The 16,686-nt window shown below is 43.1% G+C and overlaps 1 protein-coding gene across 3 annotated transcripts in view; it reads left to right on the plus strand.

Moving 5' to 3' along the window:
* The window catches only part of SLC36A1 (solute carrier family 36 member 1), a 61,655-nt gene that overhangs the window by 26,302 nt on the left and 18,667 nt on the right, over window positions 1–16,686 (plus strand). For 2 of the 3 annotated variants that reach the window (XM_011371245.2, XM_011371243.2), the window contains exons 9-10: window positions 2,496–2,662; window positions 5,763–5,932. In XM_011371245.2, the coding sequence (XP_011369547.1) occupies window positions 2,496–2,662; window positions 5,763–5,932 (337 nt within the window). Of the gene's footprint in view, window positions 1–2,495; window positions 2,663–5,762; window positions 5,933–14,241; window positions 16,667–16,686 lie in introns of those variants that run through there. The other variant, XM_011371242.2, reaches the window with a different exon arrangement.

Genomic DNA, 16,686 nt, shown 5'->3' on the forward strand with positions numbered 1-16,686 from the left:
GTGTCCTTGAGGAATGCTGAGGAAATACTATTAGAAGTGATCTTCTGAGTCTTATTGGCTAGTTTAGTGAGCAGTATTTCAGAGATTCCACTAAAGTTTCCCAGCTCCGACTTTTGAAAATAAATTGTAAGTAATTAGAGAATGTTTACATTCAAATTGCCTTTTTTGCATGTTCATCTTCTGTGTGTACAGTAAGCAATAGAACATCACCATTAAGAATGCAGGGTCTAGATTTAGACTGACTGGGTGAGTCCTCTTGCAGAAGAGTAACTGTGTGACCTTGTGCAAGGACTTAACATCTCTGAGCCTTTATTTGCTTCCGAAAAATGAACTTAGTGATTAGTAGTTGTTAAGATTAAATGAGATATGTGTAAAGTGCTTTGTACAGTCCCTGACATATGATGAGCCTTACATTTTATTTTTATTACTAATACTGTTGATTTTATTATTAAATCAGTAAATGTACGAGTAATTTCTCTGCCCTAGATCATTGATGTATTTTCTTTGTGTAAATAGGTAGCCTTCACTCCTAGCTCAGCTTCCCCCCATCATTTTTGTGATTTCACCAGATCTGCCACTCAATCATACCTATTTTTATTTTTATTTTTATTTTTCATGATAAAGGTCTAGAATTCTCTGAAGAAAATTTTTAGCTCTGCTGGCCAAGGGCTTAGGAAATGGAAAGACACTCTTTTCATGGAATATCTTTTTGTCCCCATTTGATTTCTCTGTCACCTTATACACTCTTAAGAAAAACCTAGAAGCCTGACAATTTTTTTTCAAAATACTGAGGAATTGCTGTGGAGTGTGTTGATAGAATGTGTTAATAAGGCTCTAACATCATGGGGGAGGCTTTCTGAGTGATCATGTGTAGGTCGTTGTCTTGTGGATGTGAACCTTTCTCTGTGCTCTTTCTTGGGGCTTCTCATTTCCCAGGGAGAATGTCTCACTCTGATTCACAAACACCAATGGTTTCCCTGCTGCTAGGGAAGAGGCCTGAGTGGGCCCGTATTGCAGCAGTGAGGAAGAGGTCCCAAGTACTTGAGACTGGAAAGTGTGGAAAGATGCCCAGACACCTTGGGTTCTCAGGGAGCATTATACTAGGTTTATCAGTTTTCCCTAACAGCACGGTATAGAAGTTGTTCTTTGTTTCATTTCATTAGCCAAGGCTTGGGTATTGAGTCAGTCAGTCTGTAATCATTATCTCTTCAAGATTTCTGCTTTCTATTTTTACAGCAGAGAGAACTATGCTATTTTGACTCTTAGTTTGGATTTGGGGGATGTTGAGCATGTCTGGGTAAAGTGGCCCTGCTCACTGTTTACTGTGCTCTCTCTGTGTTTGCACCGCTGGCCCAGGCTTGGCGGACATGGAGGAGATGGGTTCCCTGCCCTCTACATGGGAGGAAACTGAAGAAAAGTTTAGAAACCGTTTCTTACTGGGTGTGGATCAATGGTAGCTTGAGACCCTTTAGGTGGTAGGAAGGCGGATTGCCGAAGGCCAGCTGGAAATGCAGAGCTCTGGAACCCTCAGAGCACCAGGCTTTGGATCATGGTGTCTGCCGGGATGTGTCTGACATAGACCTACTCTGCCTCATGGTCACAGGTGCTTAAGGAAAATGAGTGTAATGACAGATCAAAGATGGTTTGTAGTCATCGCCCTGCGTTGCTTTTCCTGGTCAGCCATGCCAGATGTAGTTGATGGCAGATTGTAAGATTGTCACAGTCACACCTGCTGTTTTCCCCATTCCTAAATGAACCAAACTTCCTAACCTTTCCTTTGCTTCAGCTAAAGTTAAAGAATGTCCTCTGCTGTGAGGGAGGAGGCGGCAAGGGTCAATGGTTTGAAATAGGAGTCTGAAAACTAGGATTTGTCATACATCTCCATGATCCTGAATCTCCAAGATCCTCTATTAAGTCATGCCACCCCCACCATCTTGTTTTTCTAACTCGGAGGTTTAGCTTGTCACTGCTGGTGCCTGCCCCTTTCGAGATAAGGCAACAGTTTCTGGGGACTAGAGTGGCAGTTTTCCCTGACCTGTGTTTTGTATTCTTTGGATAGCTTATCAGAGCCGTGCTCTCAGGTGAGGTACAGCTGGCCCCTGCCAGCACCAGCACCTATTCCAGGTGGGCATGATGCAAAAGGGCCTGCTGGTTGCCAGGTGGCTGCATTAAAAGGTCAAGGAGCACTCCCAGCCTACAGGGATCTTATAGCAGGAGGCAAAGCACTGAAATGGACTGGAAGTCTTTGGTTCCAGTCCTGCCCACTCTTCCCATTCAGTACTTGCCAATTAGACAGTGGGCTCTAGGTCTCCTTAAGGTTTGTGAGTAGAACTTCTGAGGAAACAGCTTACATTTATTTGTCTAATAAAGGATGGCTCTTGGGGAATTCTGGAAATAAGAAGGTACTTTTTTCTGAGAATATTACTTTTTTTTTTTTTGGCCATTAATGTTGCTTTTTTTTCTATCTTTTCTTTTCTCTCTCACTATTCTCATAGGTTCTGCCCCTTGAAAATAAAATGAAAGATCCCCGGAAATTTCCACTCATCCTGTATGTGGGAATGGCCATCATCACCACCCTCTACATCAGTCTGGGGTGTCTGGGGTACCTGCAGTTTGGAGCTGATATCCAAGGCAGCATAACTCTCAACCTGCCCAACTGCTGGTATGTGAGAGAGGATGGAAGCCTGGGAACATTAGGTATTTTTAGCAAATGGGTCAGAATGTGGATTCTTCCTGCTACCTCTCTCTGAAGTCAGCCTGCTTCACTTTAGCCCACTGCAGCCACCATCTCCTCTGCTTGTCCCCAGGCCAGCACCATCCCTCCCTGGCTGCCCACCACACTTTTTGACCTGTCTCCCTGCCCGAGTCTTACCTTTTCTCTAGATCTGTGCCCTCCTTGTTACCTGTGTGAGCCACCTAACAGCCCTCAGTCTGGTGGGTCATGCATATGCCTTTTGAGAACTCCTCAAAGGCTTCCCCTTTCTCTCCTTAATGTGCCTGTCAGGCAGGCCTTTCAGGCTCTGGCCCCCCCCCGCCCCGACCTAATTCCTGCTTATTGAGGAGGACTCGGTCTAGGAGTTGCTCTTTTTAAGAAACTTTCTCTGATATCTCGCCGACTGCAGCTTCAAGTCTAGGTCAGATGCCCCTTCTCTCTGCTCCCCCAGGATCCCATTAGGATCCAATTTTAATTCTTATCCCATTATGTTGTAATTGTCCATTTACCTGTACTGTGAGCTCTGAGGACAGCAGCCGTCCAATTTTCTATTTTCTCCCAGCACTTGGCTTATGATCATTACCAGGTGAATGGTTTTTGAACAAAAAGAAGGAATAAATGCTGAGACTGAGGCATTTTGTAAATGAGGAGATGTTATCAGGAAGCAGCTGGGTATAGAGGACAGTGGTGATCTGCCTTGTCCTAGCTCTGTGGACTTGGACATATCACAGCTTCTCGCTGCCTCAGTTCCCTCTTATAAGAACCAGGAATAGTCATTTCTTCCTGCCAAGATTGTCATGAAGATCAAATGATATGCGTGACAGAGATCTCTGTAATAGTATACTGGTGCTATTGAAAAATAGGATGCTGCCCTGAACTTTGTTCTTTGGGTAAGGAATTCCTATGGAGGTACATGCTGAATGGATTGGTTGATCAGCTCCTTGTATACCATTTCTCTCTGGAAATCTAAGCCCAGAAGGGCCAAGTATCTAATCCATTTACCTTAAACCATTCTGTATAGATGGGGAGAGAGGAGGGCACACGTGCTTGGTTCCCAGCTTCTGCTGTGCCTCTCCCATGTGATCATCGACTGTGTGTGCAGGTAGAGGCCTCTAACCTTGGACCAAGCGTTGTTGGGAGCCCTTCTGTATCTCATTTTCTTCAACTTTCAGGTGCTATATTGTAGGGAAACACTGAGGCATATTGAAATGCTTCCTTAAAAGGTAGATGTCACAGGATGTGTCCTAAGCAACAATTATGTTTTGAAGATTAAAATTTCATGCGAAGAACAGCTGTGGCTAGACACTGAGACACTTGCTGAGTGCCCTGGGGATCAGAATCACCTTTCAGGACAGTCTGGTTGATCTGCCTGTATGTGTTTTTCAGAGCTCTCATTGGGTGAGGCATTGTGCAAGGACAAACTGAGAAAATTTAGAAAAATGTTTATTCAGTAATGTTGTCAGTGTTTAGCCCAGGACACTCTACTCAGCAGGGATCTGGGGACTAAGTTTGTTATATGGCCATTCAAGTGGTAGCCCTGAAATAGGCCATCGTTTTCAGAAAGTCTCTTTCTCTTTCTCTCTGATGCTTGCTTTTAAATTTCTAAATATTTGTGCCCTATCAAGAGCCAGGTGGGTAGCTTAGCATAACAAGAAAAACAGATCAGGAGCAGCAGAAGCAGCACACATAATCTGAAGCCATAGATGAGCATCTGTCTTCTTTCCTCTGATATTCCAAACCCAGCTGCTCTAATCTTTCTCCATTTGGGTGTGATTCATTTGGCCAACTCTGTAGGTAACTGTCTTGATTTGAGACTTCCCATCATTCCAGAAGGCTTCGCTGCTGTACTGAGTTTAATTATAGAGCCACCAGCTGATTTTTCCAAAGAGTTTTTATCATCTATTCTTGGAGCAAGTAAGACCTTTTGCCAAACTCAGTCTCTCCCAGGATGTTCTCCTGCTTATAGCATAAGAACAACTTGTAGGTATTAAGTTCAACCACATAGAAATTCAGTGCACATTATACACAATATAATCACCACTTTTAAATAAATTTCCAACCAGGGAGGGAGGCCAGTGTTTTTTGCTGCTTAACACTTGAGGGTCTTGTTTGGCGTGGAGCTTTGCTTAGGTGCAAGGTGGCCTTCCCTTTAATGACCATGTCTGATGCATATGTACTTCAAAGACTCTTTTCCTACTCTGCACAGTCCTAGGCCTGGGATAAGATAGAGATATCCAGTGTTGAGTTAATAGTCTCTCTGAGAAGCTGCACCTGAAGTGGTGGTAGGAAGATGGCTGTAGGATTCTGGATTCTGCTTCTGCCTATTGGTCCTGCGTGGTCATCATCTGATTCCAGGGAGCTCTGAGTTGTCTGGGAAGGATATAAGAGGGTCTTGTTACATTTCAATTGTATTTTTAATTGTTTTTATTTTTGAAAGGATATATATGCCCTTGGTACATATTCCAAATGTTCAAAGGATATACAGAAAATTTTAAGTTTCCACTCACCTCCCCTGGTCCCCAGTTCTACATTTTCCATTTCAGAGGCAACCATATTAACTTGTTTCTTCTGTTTCTTTCTGGAGATGTTTAGTGTATTTAAGAATGTCACATATATATGTGCGAGGGGGAAGTTTTTTCTTTTTTAGACAAATTGTAGCACACTGTAGACACTATACTGCTTCATGCTTTTTTTCAGTTAATAGTTTATCATAAAGCTAATTCCATGTCATCACTCAGAGTTCTGCCCCATTCTTTTTAACTGCTGTATGGGGATTTATTTAACCAGTTCCCCACTGATTAATATTTAAACTCTTTTCAGTCTTTTGTACTTAAATAATGCTGCAATGACATATTTTGAATATAAGTTTTTGTGTACATGTACTAGTATATCTGCAAGATAAATTGCTAGACATGAAGTTGCTGGGTCCAAAGGACATTTGTAACTTGGATAGATAAGGCCAAACTGCAAGGGGTCCGTTTTGCACTCTCCCTGCTAGTATATGAGCGTGCAGAGCAGACTTTTGAACATATCTGGGCTACTTCTGCAGGCTGTACCAGTCGGTGAAGCTGCTGTACTCCATCGGCATCTTCTTCACCTACGCCCTCCAGTTCTACGTTCCAGCTGAGATCATCATCCCCTTCTTTGTGTCGCGTGTGCCCGAGCATTGGGAGCTGGTGGTGGACCTGTTCGTGCGCACCCTGCTGGTCTGCCTGACGTGTGAGTAGAACACAAGAGAATTATTGCCTTTGTTTGTTTTTTCCCAAAGGGCTCCCAGTCCTCCTCAGGGCTTTCATGAGGGAGAGTTTGAGTTGTAGTGAAATTGCCAGTGCTGAGTAAACAGGAAACTTGACATGCTGTCTGTTTCAGAGTTGAGGCATGTCCAGGTGATGAAGTGAGTTGATGACATATGTACTCTAAAGGACACGGGAATGGGGACCGTCATTTATTTTTTGGTCTGGTATGAAATGCTATAGAGGTGGTCGAAAGTCATAGTAAAGACATATAATTATTATTCCATATAAAATATGGTAAAAGCCTAAAAGAGAGCCATTTACCCTTGTTCTCACTGAGTATAGGTTACTTTAATAGGGGTACGTGTTTATTGGTTTTTTAAAATAATCATTTTTGCCATTTGACAGTCTATTCTTTAGATTTCATTTTGAGGCTGCATGTTACTCTTCTAGACATTTTTGGATGTCAGTCTACATAAACACGTTTCTTAGAAAGTTTTCTGTTGATTAACCAGGTGTTTGATTTATTACTTTGTGTTTAATTTTTCTTCCCTGAACCACACACCCAGGGGTATGAATTGAGAGACAAGATGTCACTGTATTTGTTGTTGGTTGAAACTGGCATAAATTTAAAACATAAACATAAATTCCTATTTTCCTCAGATTATGTGGATTGATAAAATAGAGAACCCCAAATGAATTGATCTATACTGTCTAAATTACTGTGAGATTTGTAATTGCTTTCCAAATTGAAATGCTTGAATCATATACTCCTTTTTTTGGCAATGTTTGGATTTTTATTTTATTTTTAAAAATTTTATTCTTTTGGGATAAGACATCTTGCTTATTAGATTGAGACTTCCCTAGAAATTTTTTTATTTTTCATCTGTCTTTGGAATAAACATAGTCTCTATAATTTTTTAATTGAACCAGAATTGAGTGTTTAGGGATGAAATATATGAATGTTGTCTGGTTTTCACTCAGAATGGGAAATCAAATGATTTTATTGGTTGGCCATTAACAAGAGAAGGGCAGGCAAGAGACTATCCACCCTTTTTAGCCACCCAAGCAAAATGTAGGGAGCAGGCTAGTGTCTATCCCAGAATGGAGTCCGCAGGGAACAGACTAGTGCTTCTCCCAGAATGGACCTCCTCAGGCCACCTGCAGTTCTTTCTTATGTTACTTCAAAGATAGTGAGTGGGTGGAACCTTAACATCCTAGATTTCTGTGTGGAAAGAACTCATTGGAGCTATGGAACTAAAGGCCTTTCCATGACTTTCTGATTTAATTTTGGACAGCACTTCTTCTGAGGATTTATTGCTGGGTGGTTCTGGGTAGGAGTTGGGCAGAGAGTGGACACCTTGATTTTTCCAGCCCCAGATAGCTGTTGGCAACCAAGAATCTGACTTCGTGGTCGTAGCCTTTATTTGGGAGACCTTCAGTCCTCTTCTATTTCAGACTGTAGAACTAGCCCACTAGCAGCTAATTCAGGGCCCAAGTCTGTCTATAGGTCACTGCAGCCCCAGAGCTGCTGCAAAAGAAGGAAGGTGACACATCTTGCTTTTCCAGTAAATTTCCTTAATATATGCTGATAAGATGCTTGGACTCTAGATTTTGCTCCTGTCTTCTGCCAGCAACTCTTGATGCTTTGATTCAGATATATATGTTTCTTCCGTGGATGGATTAGCTCTGAGTTTTGAGGAGATGGATTCCACATGCAGGTGTTCATAATATCAACTCTCAGGGCTCTAATTCTTGGATCCAAAGGTGTTGGGAGAAAGGATGGGGCTGGTTCACATAACTGGCTTTGTTTCAGAGTAGTTCCTCCAGAAAAACTAGATCTGTCTAGGTAAAATGTGCTGTCACTGCCTAGATAGCAGCTTCTCTCTTTCTGAAAAGCTGGGGCATAGATGCTGGGCCTGATTCCCCTCACAGCCCCATATCTTTCTGAAGCCTGGCTTTAGCTTCCAGTAACATGTCTTGCTTCCTGCCAGATCTTTTTCCTCTGCACCCCGCAGGAGCCACCAGTCTCTGATTCATAGACCCCATGCTGTCCTTAGTTGTCTTTGGTTTTTGCATCACTTTTTCTGACTCTGTCTGGATCTCACCTCCCTTTTACAGCATGATGCTCAAAGGATTCGAGCTGCTTTAGATCTTCAAGCGCTTTCAGTTGTTTTTCCTTTCTCCTGTGATCTCCTGTGACTTAGCATTGCGTTGTTATCCTCTTAAAGGATGCAGCCCCTTCATCTCTGAGCACTCTGACTTCTCCAACCTTTCCCTGGAGACTGAAGTAATTGTGGGATTCGGGAGAGGCATTTCACTGTAACATCAACTTAAATGTATTTATGCGAGTTCATTTTTTGTTTCTTTGTACTTTCTTTGTGCACAAGGTTAATGGGTATATGATTTTAGAGCTTTGATATAATTGTTTTCAATTATACCCATAAATTTTAATGGCAGCTTGTTTTATTGCTGTTTCTGGTGTTTTCTTGTCTTTTTTCCAACTTTTCTCCTCTTCCTCACCCTCCGTCCCCAAGAGGAGCAGGGCAATTTGGTTTAGCCTCATTTTTTTTTTTCACTTGGAATTCAACTTTCTCGCTACTCTCCCCCATCCTGCAAAGATTGTTGTGTCTACTTTCTGATGTTTAATTTCAGACTATTGGGGAGGAGGGGCAGGGTAAATATACGTCAGAGAATGGTGCTCATTTCGTTATGATTTCATATGGGTCAGTATTTACTTCCAGTCCATATGTTTAGAAATTCCAACTCTGCAGGTCACCTGATGCCCAGAGCTTGTGTAGAAGGAGAAGGTGTGGGAGGCTGGCTCTATCTGGGGAATCCAGAGGTGCAGGAAGAATAGTTCCTTTGGATTCCCTGAGGCACTAACCTGTCCTTCAGTGGTTGGCACTAATTTCTGTGGCATTTGCCGTATGAAACATTTCACTTCAGTTACGTATGAGGAGTTCAGAAACCTATTGTTAAAGATGTAATAACACAGAACCATATCAACTAAGAGACATGTTTAGACTGGAATGCATAGCTGTAAAACATTCCAGTAGCTCGACCTTTAGAACATGAAGCTTCCGAGTCTAAACAGAGTGGATTCCCAGCACCTTCTGGTCTTTCACACTTGCAGCTATAATAAAGAAGGGCAGTAGCATAAATTAGCTGTGCCCGTGCCCTGCTCCCAGCAGCCACCCCGAATCTTCCTGAGCCCTTAGTTTCCTCAACTGTAAGATATGAAGGGTATCTGATCACTAAGGTTTCTCTCAAGTCTAAAATTCCGTGATTCTATACAACTACTTTGAGCCTGATTTTAAATTTTGACTAAAATATTGCTCGAAAAAAGAGAGTTAATGTAAACACATTTGAAGAGTATCTAGATCTCGGTTATTGAAGAAGAAATTCCCAGTATCCCACTGACTTAACAAAATAATTATTTTTTGGTATTTTATCTTCTAAATTAATCCTCATGGGTGCATTTTAAAAATAGTTGCAATCATAGTATACACATAACTTTGCCTTTTGCATTTTATTTAATATTATATCATGAATATACATATATTCTTCATAAATATTTTCATGGCTGCATGATATTCCATTATATTGGTGCATCATATTTACTAAACTACTCCTTTAGTGTTGGACATGTCATCTGTTTCCTTTGTTTTTGTACTTTTAAAAATTTCTACCCCGACTGAATGAAAATATATATTCTGTAAGACTGTAATTAACTTTAAAGGTAGGTTTCTAGACAATTAAGAGTAACACAGGTGGGCTTCACCAGCATCCATCATAATGAAACAGCAGAATGAGCTTCTGGACATTGGAGCTGTTAGTGTCCAATTGGTATATGATTTTAGACCATATTTCTGTAAGTGTGTGTCTTTGTTCTCTTAAGTGCTTTCTCTTTTCTTGTGTTCTTTCTGTTGCTGGTCTAAAACCACAGACTTCAGAATCCCAATCAGTTCTTTCTTTGAACATGCTGTTTGCCTCATGTTGCTTCAGCTGTTGAAAGATCGTATTTTTAGTTTCTTAACCCAAAGGGAAGATGTTTAGTAATACCATTGGAGCCCTCTTGACTAATCATGTAGTCCAACTGAGTTGTCCGCAGTCCCCTCTTTTTGTACATGCCGCAGCTAAGCTGCTACAGAGGGCTCTGGAACTGCCAGCTGGGTGTTTGCTGTCTTGCTCTTTGTATGGGGTGTTCTTTTGCGGGAGAGTGTGGAAAGAGTGGGAAGAGGATGTTCCTAGTTGGCTGCTTCCTGAGATCATCTCTATCTTATTGAGTTTCTCTTTCTAGAGGGCTTTTACTCTTAGAATAAAGACAGTGAGTGCTAGAAGAAGTTTTAGTTGCTCCCATATCTTTCCTAAGTACCTGATTCCTGCCTCTGGAATTAGTTAAAACTAGTTTGCCACATTTTGCATGGTGGCAAAACAGATATCCCCACTGTTGAGTCCTTGGGGCTCTTTATGCTAATTTGGTTTGGGTCTCCTCAGTCTCTTCCCTCACCATATTAGTGGGAGGCTCACTCTTCTTGCCTTCTTCCCCCATTATCTTTCTCCAATATCAGGCTTTATTTAGGCTTCAGTTGTGGAATCTGGTCCATCTAGGATAGGAAGAGGGCCTGTGGTCCTAGCTTTAAGGGAAAAGTTTTGTTGTGTTTAAAAATCTCTATTAAGGATATTTTTTATTAAGCATACTTATATATCCTTTGTTGAAAAATAAGAACAAGTGTTTAGACTGCTTTTAAATATCATGATAAAGTGGAACATCTCTGTCCAATCTGAGAAAAGATTCTGATCGCATAAGCTTCTGTTTCTGTTTCCACTTAATTCTTATAGATTGGATGGAGCACACTTAACTCATATCATTAATGCCTATCTGTCCTCCAGGCTAATAATGACAGACTCTTGGTGCTGGAGGGGCGAGGCAGGTCATTTGACTTGTCTCCTTCTAGGTCTGTCTCACTGTCCCTGATAAAGGCCTCTCTTCTCTTGACATGGCTGGATCATTTGTGCAGGCCAAGGGTTGGCACCAGAGGAATAAGTCAGACTCCCTTTAATGGTACAAAACCAGGTGGGCTAGAAGCTACGTTTTTGACACAACCATGTGTTCCAGGAGAAGGGTCCCATTGCTCCGCTTGCCACTCTTGAGCAGCACACAGTGCTTCCCAGCTGACAATGAGTTGAAGTACATATCCCAGAACACATTCCTAAGTGACTAAAATCTGCATTGTATAGTTCCTTAAGATTTTGGAGTTGGGTGAGACTTCAGCGATCATCCAGTATAAGAACAATCACCTATTTCATGAGTAAATGAACTGAGGCTCAGAATGGTGAGCTGATTTGCTCTGGGTCACAAGCCTGCTATTGAGCAAGGACTGGTAATTATATTAGCTAAAATTTTGGAAGAATTTATTGTGTGCTTAGTACTCTAAATTCTTTACATGAATGATCTCATTTGACCATCCCTATTTAGCAGAGGGGAAATGAGTCTTAAAGAAATTAAGTAACTGGCTGGTTAGTGGCGAACTTGGGATTAGAGCCTAGGCTCTGAGTTCAGAACCCGTACTCTCAACCACATTCGTGTACCAGCCTCTCCCTGAGCTTAGTTCTGACTGCTGCTGCCTCAGAGCTGTTTCTACCCTACTACTCACCCAAATTGGAACTTCTGGAGCTATCACTATGAGGTTGACACTGGGCAGATGGAAACCCAGACCCCCAGAGAGGGCAAATGTCTTCTTCTGGGTCATGTAGCAGATCAAGTCTTGTTGAACATTAGGTTATCCATGACGAGAATGCCATTTTGTCCTTGACTTACAGATACTTTACCTTCAACTTCCTGCAAATTCGACCCTGGAGGTTTGAGAAATATCACCAACTCCGTTGATTTGGAAATAGCTAAGGCTGAAACAGACCATTTTTAACTTGCAGAGCAAGTTAAAAGCCTAGGTTTTGTAGACTTTCTGAGGGCTTCAGAACAGTGAAGGTGTTAATGGCCAATTGCCACTGTGGTTGATTACTAGAAGAAGAAAGGACAGGATTGCCTCACAGCTATGAAATTGTGGCAGGGGCAGATTTGAGACTCAGTTTTCAGATCTGGCTTTTTGTTATGAGGCTTTGAAACCCTTGTCTGATTTCCTTTGCAAAACAGAGAGAGGTCAGGCTCACGGTATACCAGAGTCTCTGCCAAACCATTGTGGTGCCTCCATGGGAAAGCTAACCTGACATCTGACTTCCCCAGTTCTTCGCTGACAGGATCTTTCTTCTAATCAGCTAGATCTTCTGTTCTCTCTTCTTCTGTGGGTATTAGTCTGTATTTTTTTACTCATCAGGTCTATGATGTGACTGTATCAGGGACCTGTGGTCCTGGATTCTAGTCCCAGCTCTGTCACTTTCCATTACAGGCCTCTTTTCACAAGGACAGTAATAATATTGTAAAGTTATAGATCCATGGAGCTGAGGCAAATTCAGTCCAATGAGTAGTTGCTTTGCATTGCTGTCTACTAAACATGATGTTCTGCCAAGATGAAAGTTTTCTGCATCTGTCCTTCCAGGACAGTAACCACTAGGCACAGATGGCTGTTGAGTCCTTGAAATGTGGCCAGTGTGAATGAAGAACTGAATTCATTTAAATTTAGAATAGCTAGTGAGTACAGTGTGGGTATGGGCAGCACAGCTTCAGAGTGAGATGGGAGATGTGACTCTGCTCCTCCCCTGGTAAACCTCGGTTCCCACGGGCCTCTCCTTTTACCGCAGGGAGTGGTACTCCAGTTTAAAAGTAAGTATTTCTCATAAAACCTGTCCTGTAAATGCAACCCAGTCTTTTCGTCTGGTGCTCAGCCAAAGTGGCAGCAATTGCTTGATTCAGATAGTCCATCTGAAGGGTAAAATCGGCTATATTGGACTGAGTTCTGGCAGTCTCACCTGTGTGATGCTGTCTTAAGAGTGATTTGACTAGGTTTTTGCTTTAAGAAGTTAGAACTGAAACCCCCATGGCTAATGCAACTCTGTCACAGAGCTCAGGGAGGTAATAGATGTGTCTGGATCATGGTCTCAACGCTGAGAACATCCAGTTGGAGGCTGGCAGTGAGGAAGACAATCCATCAAAATATATTTGATTACTAATGAGCTTTTTTACACTATTCATAAGTAGCAAAATATATACGAGCGATGATAATATTACTTGTATTATGTGCCTATTGTATACCAGGCCTTTTGTTAAGTGCCTTTGATCATCATGACATCTGTGACATAGCAGTTATTAGTATCCCTCTTTTACCAACAAGAAAACTGGGGAATAGAAAGAAGCCATAACTTTCCCCAGTGTCATTTGGGCAGAGCTAGGAGTCAAACACAAGAGCCTAATTCCGGAGCCTGTAATCTACAATAAACTTGTGAAACATTGACCTTTGCCCCCAGTGGAAAGCTGAGTTAGATGGGAATAGTGGGATTAGTGGGCACCAGATCAGTGTGGTCAGAGAAGCCTCCTCTCCGTGATTTAAATAGTGCTGTCTGACCAGGTTGATGGTGGTGCAGTCATTGGTATAATATGGAAGTCGGTGGTATTTTCCAATGCAGCGCCCGTTCATCTTTGTCATTTCCACCTTCCACACATGAACCCATGGCTAAGTTTCAGGTGTGGGAGCCACTCACTGGCTTGTCCTGGTACAGGGATGTGGTCGTTGTGTGGGGCCTTGCTCCTGGGGTCAGCTGCACACAGAACTACTTCCACTTTCCCTGTACGAAAATGCTCTGTAAAAAGGAGTTTATCATGGTTTCATTCCAGAAGGAGGAAGATTTTTTCCCCCTTATTTTGTTTCTTGTCAGTCAAGTGGAGTTATCGATGTTGGAGGTAGCCTCAGTGGTAAGAAGGTACATAGTTGCTCACAAAAGTTTCACCTCCTTTTCTGCTCCACTTCCTTTTCTGCTCCACGCTTTCTCTCTCCTTTGGTAGAAACCAGATTGCCCTGGAATGTAATTTGGTTCCTTTTCCTTGGGAAGATGGGAGTCATATATTGTAGTAGGAAAAGCTGAAAACTAGGTGACCGGAGTCAGGAGATCTGGGTTTCAGTCCCAGTTCTGCCAACCTTGCAGTGAGACCCAAGTTACTTCACCTCTCTGAGCAACTATTTTTGCATCTGTGGAATGAAAGACTAGGCTGGATAATGTTGATAAGTTTCTTTAAAGCTCTCCCTTCTATGAGAAGGATACGTAAGAAATTTGTAGAATAGCGAGGAGGTCCCTTCCAGCTCTGGGCAGTCTTGAACATCCATGTCCTCTCTCCCGCAGGCATCTTGGCCATCCTCATCCCCCGCCTGGACCTGGTCATCTCCCTAGTGGGCTCCGTGAGCAGCAGTGCCCTGGCCCTCATCATTCCGCCCCTCCTGGAGATCACCACCTACTACTCAGAGGGGATGAGCCCCCTCGCCATCACCAAGGACGCCCTGATCAGCATCCTGGGCTTCGTGGGCTTTGTGGTGGGGACGTATGAGGCTCTCTATGAGCTGACCCAGCCAAGCAATGCTCCCATTTTCATCAACTCTACCAGTGCCTTTGCCTAGCCGTCTGGGTGCATTCCCTGCACCTGCCCACCCCACCCCTGTGTGTTCCCTGGCACCTGGCCCCACAGCCTCAAGGAGGGTCCAGGCTCTGGTGAAAAGCAAGGTTGCTATCCAGGAACCCCTCTACCTGGGCCAGGTAGGACTGAGGGCAGCTGGGAGAATGGGTAGCAGATATGCAGGAGGTACCTTTAGTGGCAATGCCATCACTGTTTATTTGTACTTATTTTAACCCAGAACTTTTCAACTCCTTTCTCTCATCATGCCTCCTCCATTACCTGCCTCCCTCCCTCTGACTCACCTGCCCCAAATTATTCCTGTTGCACAGCTCACTTTATTTAAAAATTTTAGTGTCTCCCACCTCATGTTTTTCCTTTCCTGGTTCAGGCATAGATTAAATAAGTGGGAACTCCCCCTCTTTATAAAGCCAGGCCTATCTCTCGTATCTCTCCCAAATATTTTACCTCAATTTTTTCCTACCTATTTAAGTCTTCAGCAGGTATCTGAGTCTACCTAGTAGTTTAAAACCGTTCCCCAAAGCTGACGTTTTTAATCTTTACTCTCTTCGGCTTGCTGTGACCCTCAGCAACACCTTCACTCTGAATTCCTCATGTGGATCACATTACTGTATTCTTAGTTGCTTTAGCTCCTAAAAGGTATCAAGTGCTGCCTCAACTGAAAATATTTATATTTTATTTAAAATTAGCTTTTGGATTTAGACTCTGTCTCTAGATCTGGGGTGATTGCGAATTGTTCCTTCCTCAGTAAACTTGTATTCGGCTTCTCCTGCTGAAAGAAACTTGCTCCAGGATATGTCTGCTTAGGTCCTCAGCCTTTCTGGCTGACTACTCCAAAGGTTTTAATCAGGTATATCTAAAGGTGTACCTCTGTGCGGAGGCATACACTTTGCCTGCTTTCGACCAGCCTGATTTTATATTGAGGAGATATAAAGGACTCAGGAAATATTTGCCAGTGCGCTAGGCCAAGGGAAAAGATGGCTGAGTGAGATGTGTTTCTGCCCACAGGAGGCTTATAAAATAGTTGCTTTGTGCATTCAGGCCTATTTTTCAGCCCCAGCCCCTGACATGCAAACAGCATGGCAGCATTCAGTTTCTGTCATTCCAGGAAGACACCCCACTGTTGCCATGTATTGAGATGGTGAGGTCAATGTGCACAGTGCAAAATTAAGTTCAGAGTTTATGGCAGCTGGTCTAACACTAAGCGTGGTGCTTGGTTGTTTACAATCAACGGGGGCCAGGGCAGAAACAGTGCCCTGTCTTGGTCGCCTCCATGACCTGGACTCTAAAGAAACCACTTGGTTGGGATTTCGGTCCCCTGTGTTTTCAACACTAATTGTGACCCCTGTCTTTCCCTGCCACAACCCCCATGCCCACCTGAGTATCAGAAATAGCCTCAGGGTTGGCTCCTCCCAAGGTCAACCTTCAGATTTGGGAATAAACTGCATAGGAGGCAGAGGAAGGTACATCGCCTTGCTTTTGGCCGCTCCTTCTTCCCTCTTGACGTGAGAAGTGTTTCAAAAGGATACTCGTTAACTCTCCATCTCTTGAGCTCTGTGTGTGTGTGTGTGTGTGTGTGTGTGTGTGCGCGCGCGCGCGTGCGCGCGCTTGCATATGTAGTAGGGTCCAGCTGCTCTCTACTCTTGTCACCAGGCTCTTGCTTACATGGGGCTACGATTTGCTCTGAGAGAAGGGAGAACAACACAACTTTATCAGGGCTTTTGCTTTTGTGTTTCACCAAAGCTCGTAAGGGCTGTGACCCAGCTCCACAGCCCCAGCATTTTTTCTTTCTTTCCTGTTCTAGAGCCAGACTCTCTCATTGCAGTGACTCCTAAGCTACCTAACAATTTATTAACTTAAGAAGATGTTATCTTGGTAACTTGGTCTCCCTTAGGAGAATGATACATCACCCACCCTTTCTGCTCTTTGTTGGTCACTAATAGGTTCTTAATATGACCAAGATTCTACTTAGAGGTGGCAGTAGCCTTGCTCTCTGAAGCCTCAGGCTTAGAAGTTACCAAAGTGGCGTTCAGGAATTGTCATCTCCTGTTTGCAAGCCTGGGCTCCAGCAGTCTTTCCACAGTGGTCCTGAGAATTGCATTCAGTGAGAAGGTGTGTGCCAGTAGCAGGGAGTCAGACATGTGTCCTGCCTGCAGCTT

Source organism: Pteropus vampyrus, unplaced genomic scaffold (genome assembly GCF_000151845.1).
Source record: "Pteropus vampyrus isolate Shadow unplaced genomic scaffold, Pvam_2.0 Scaffold185, whole genome shotgun sequence".
NCBI classification, from domain to species: Eukaryota; Metazoa; Chordata; class Mammalia; order Chiroptera; family Pteropodidae; genus Pteropus; species Pteropus vampyrus.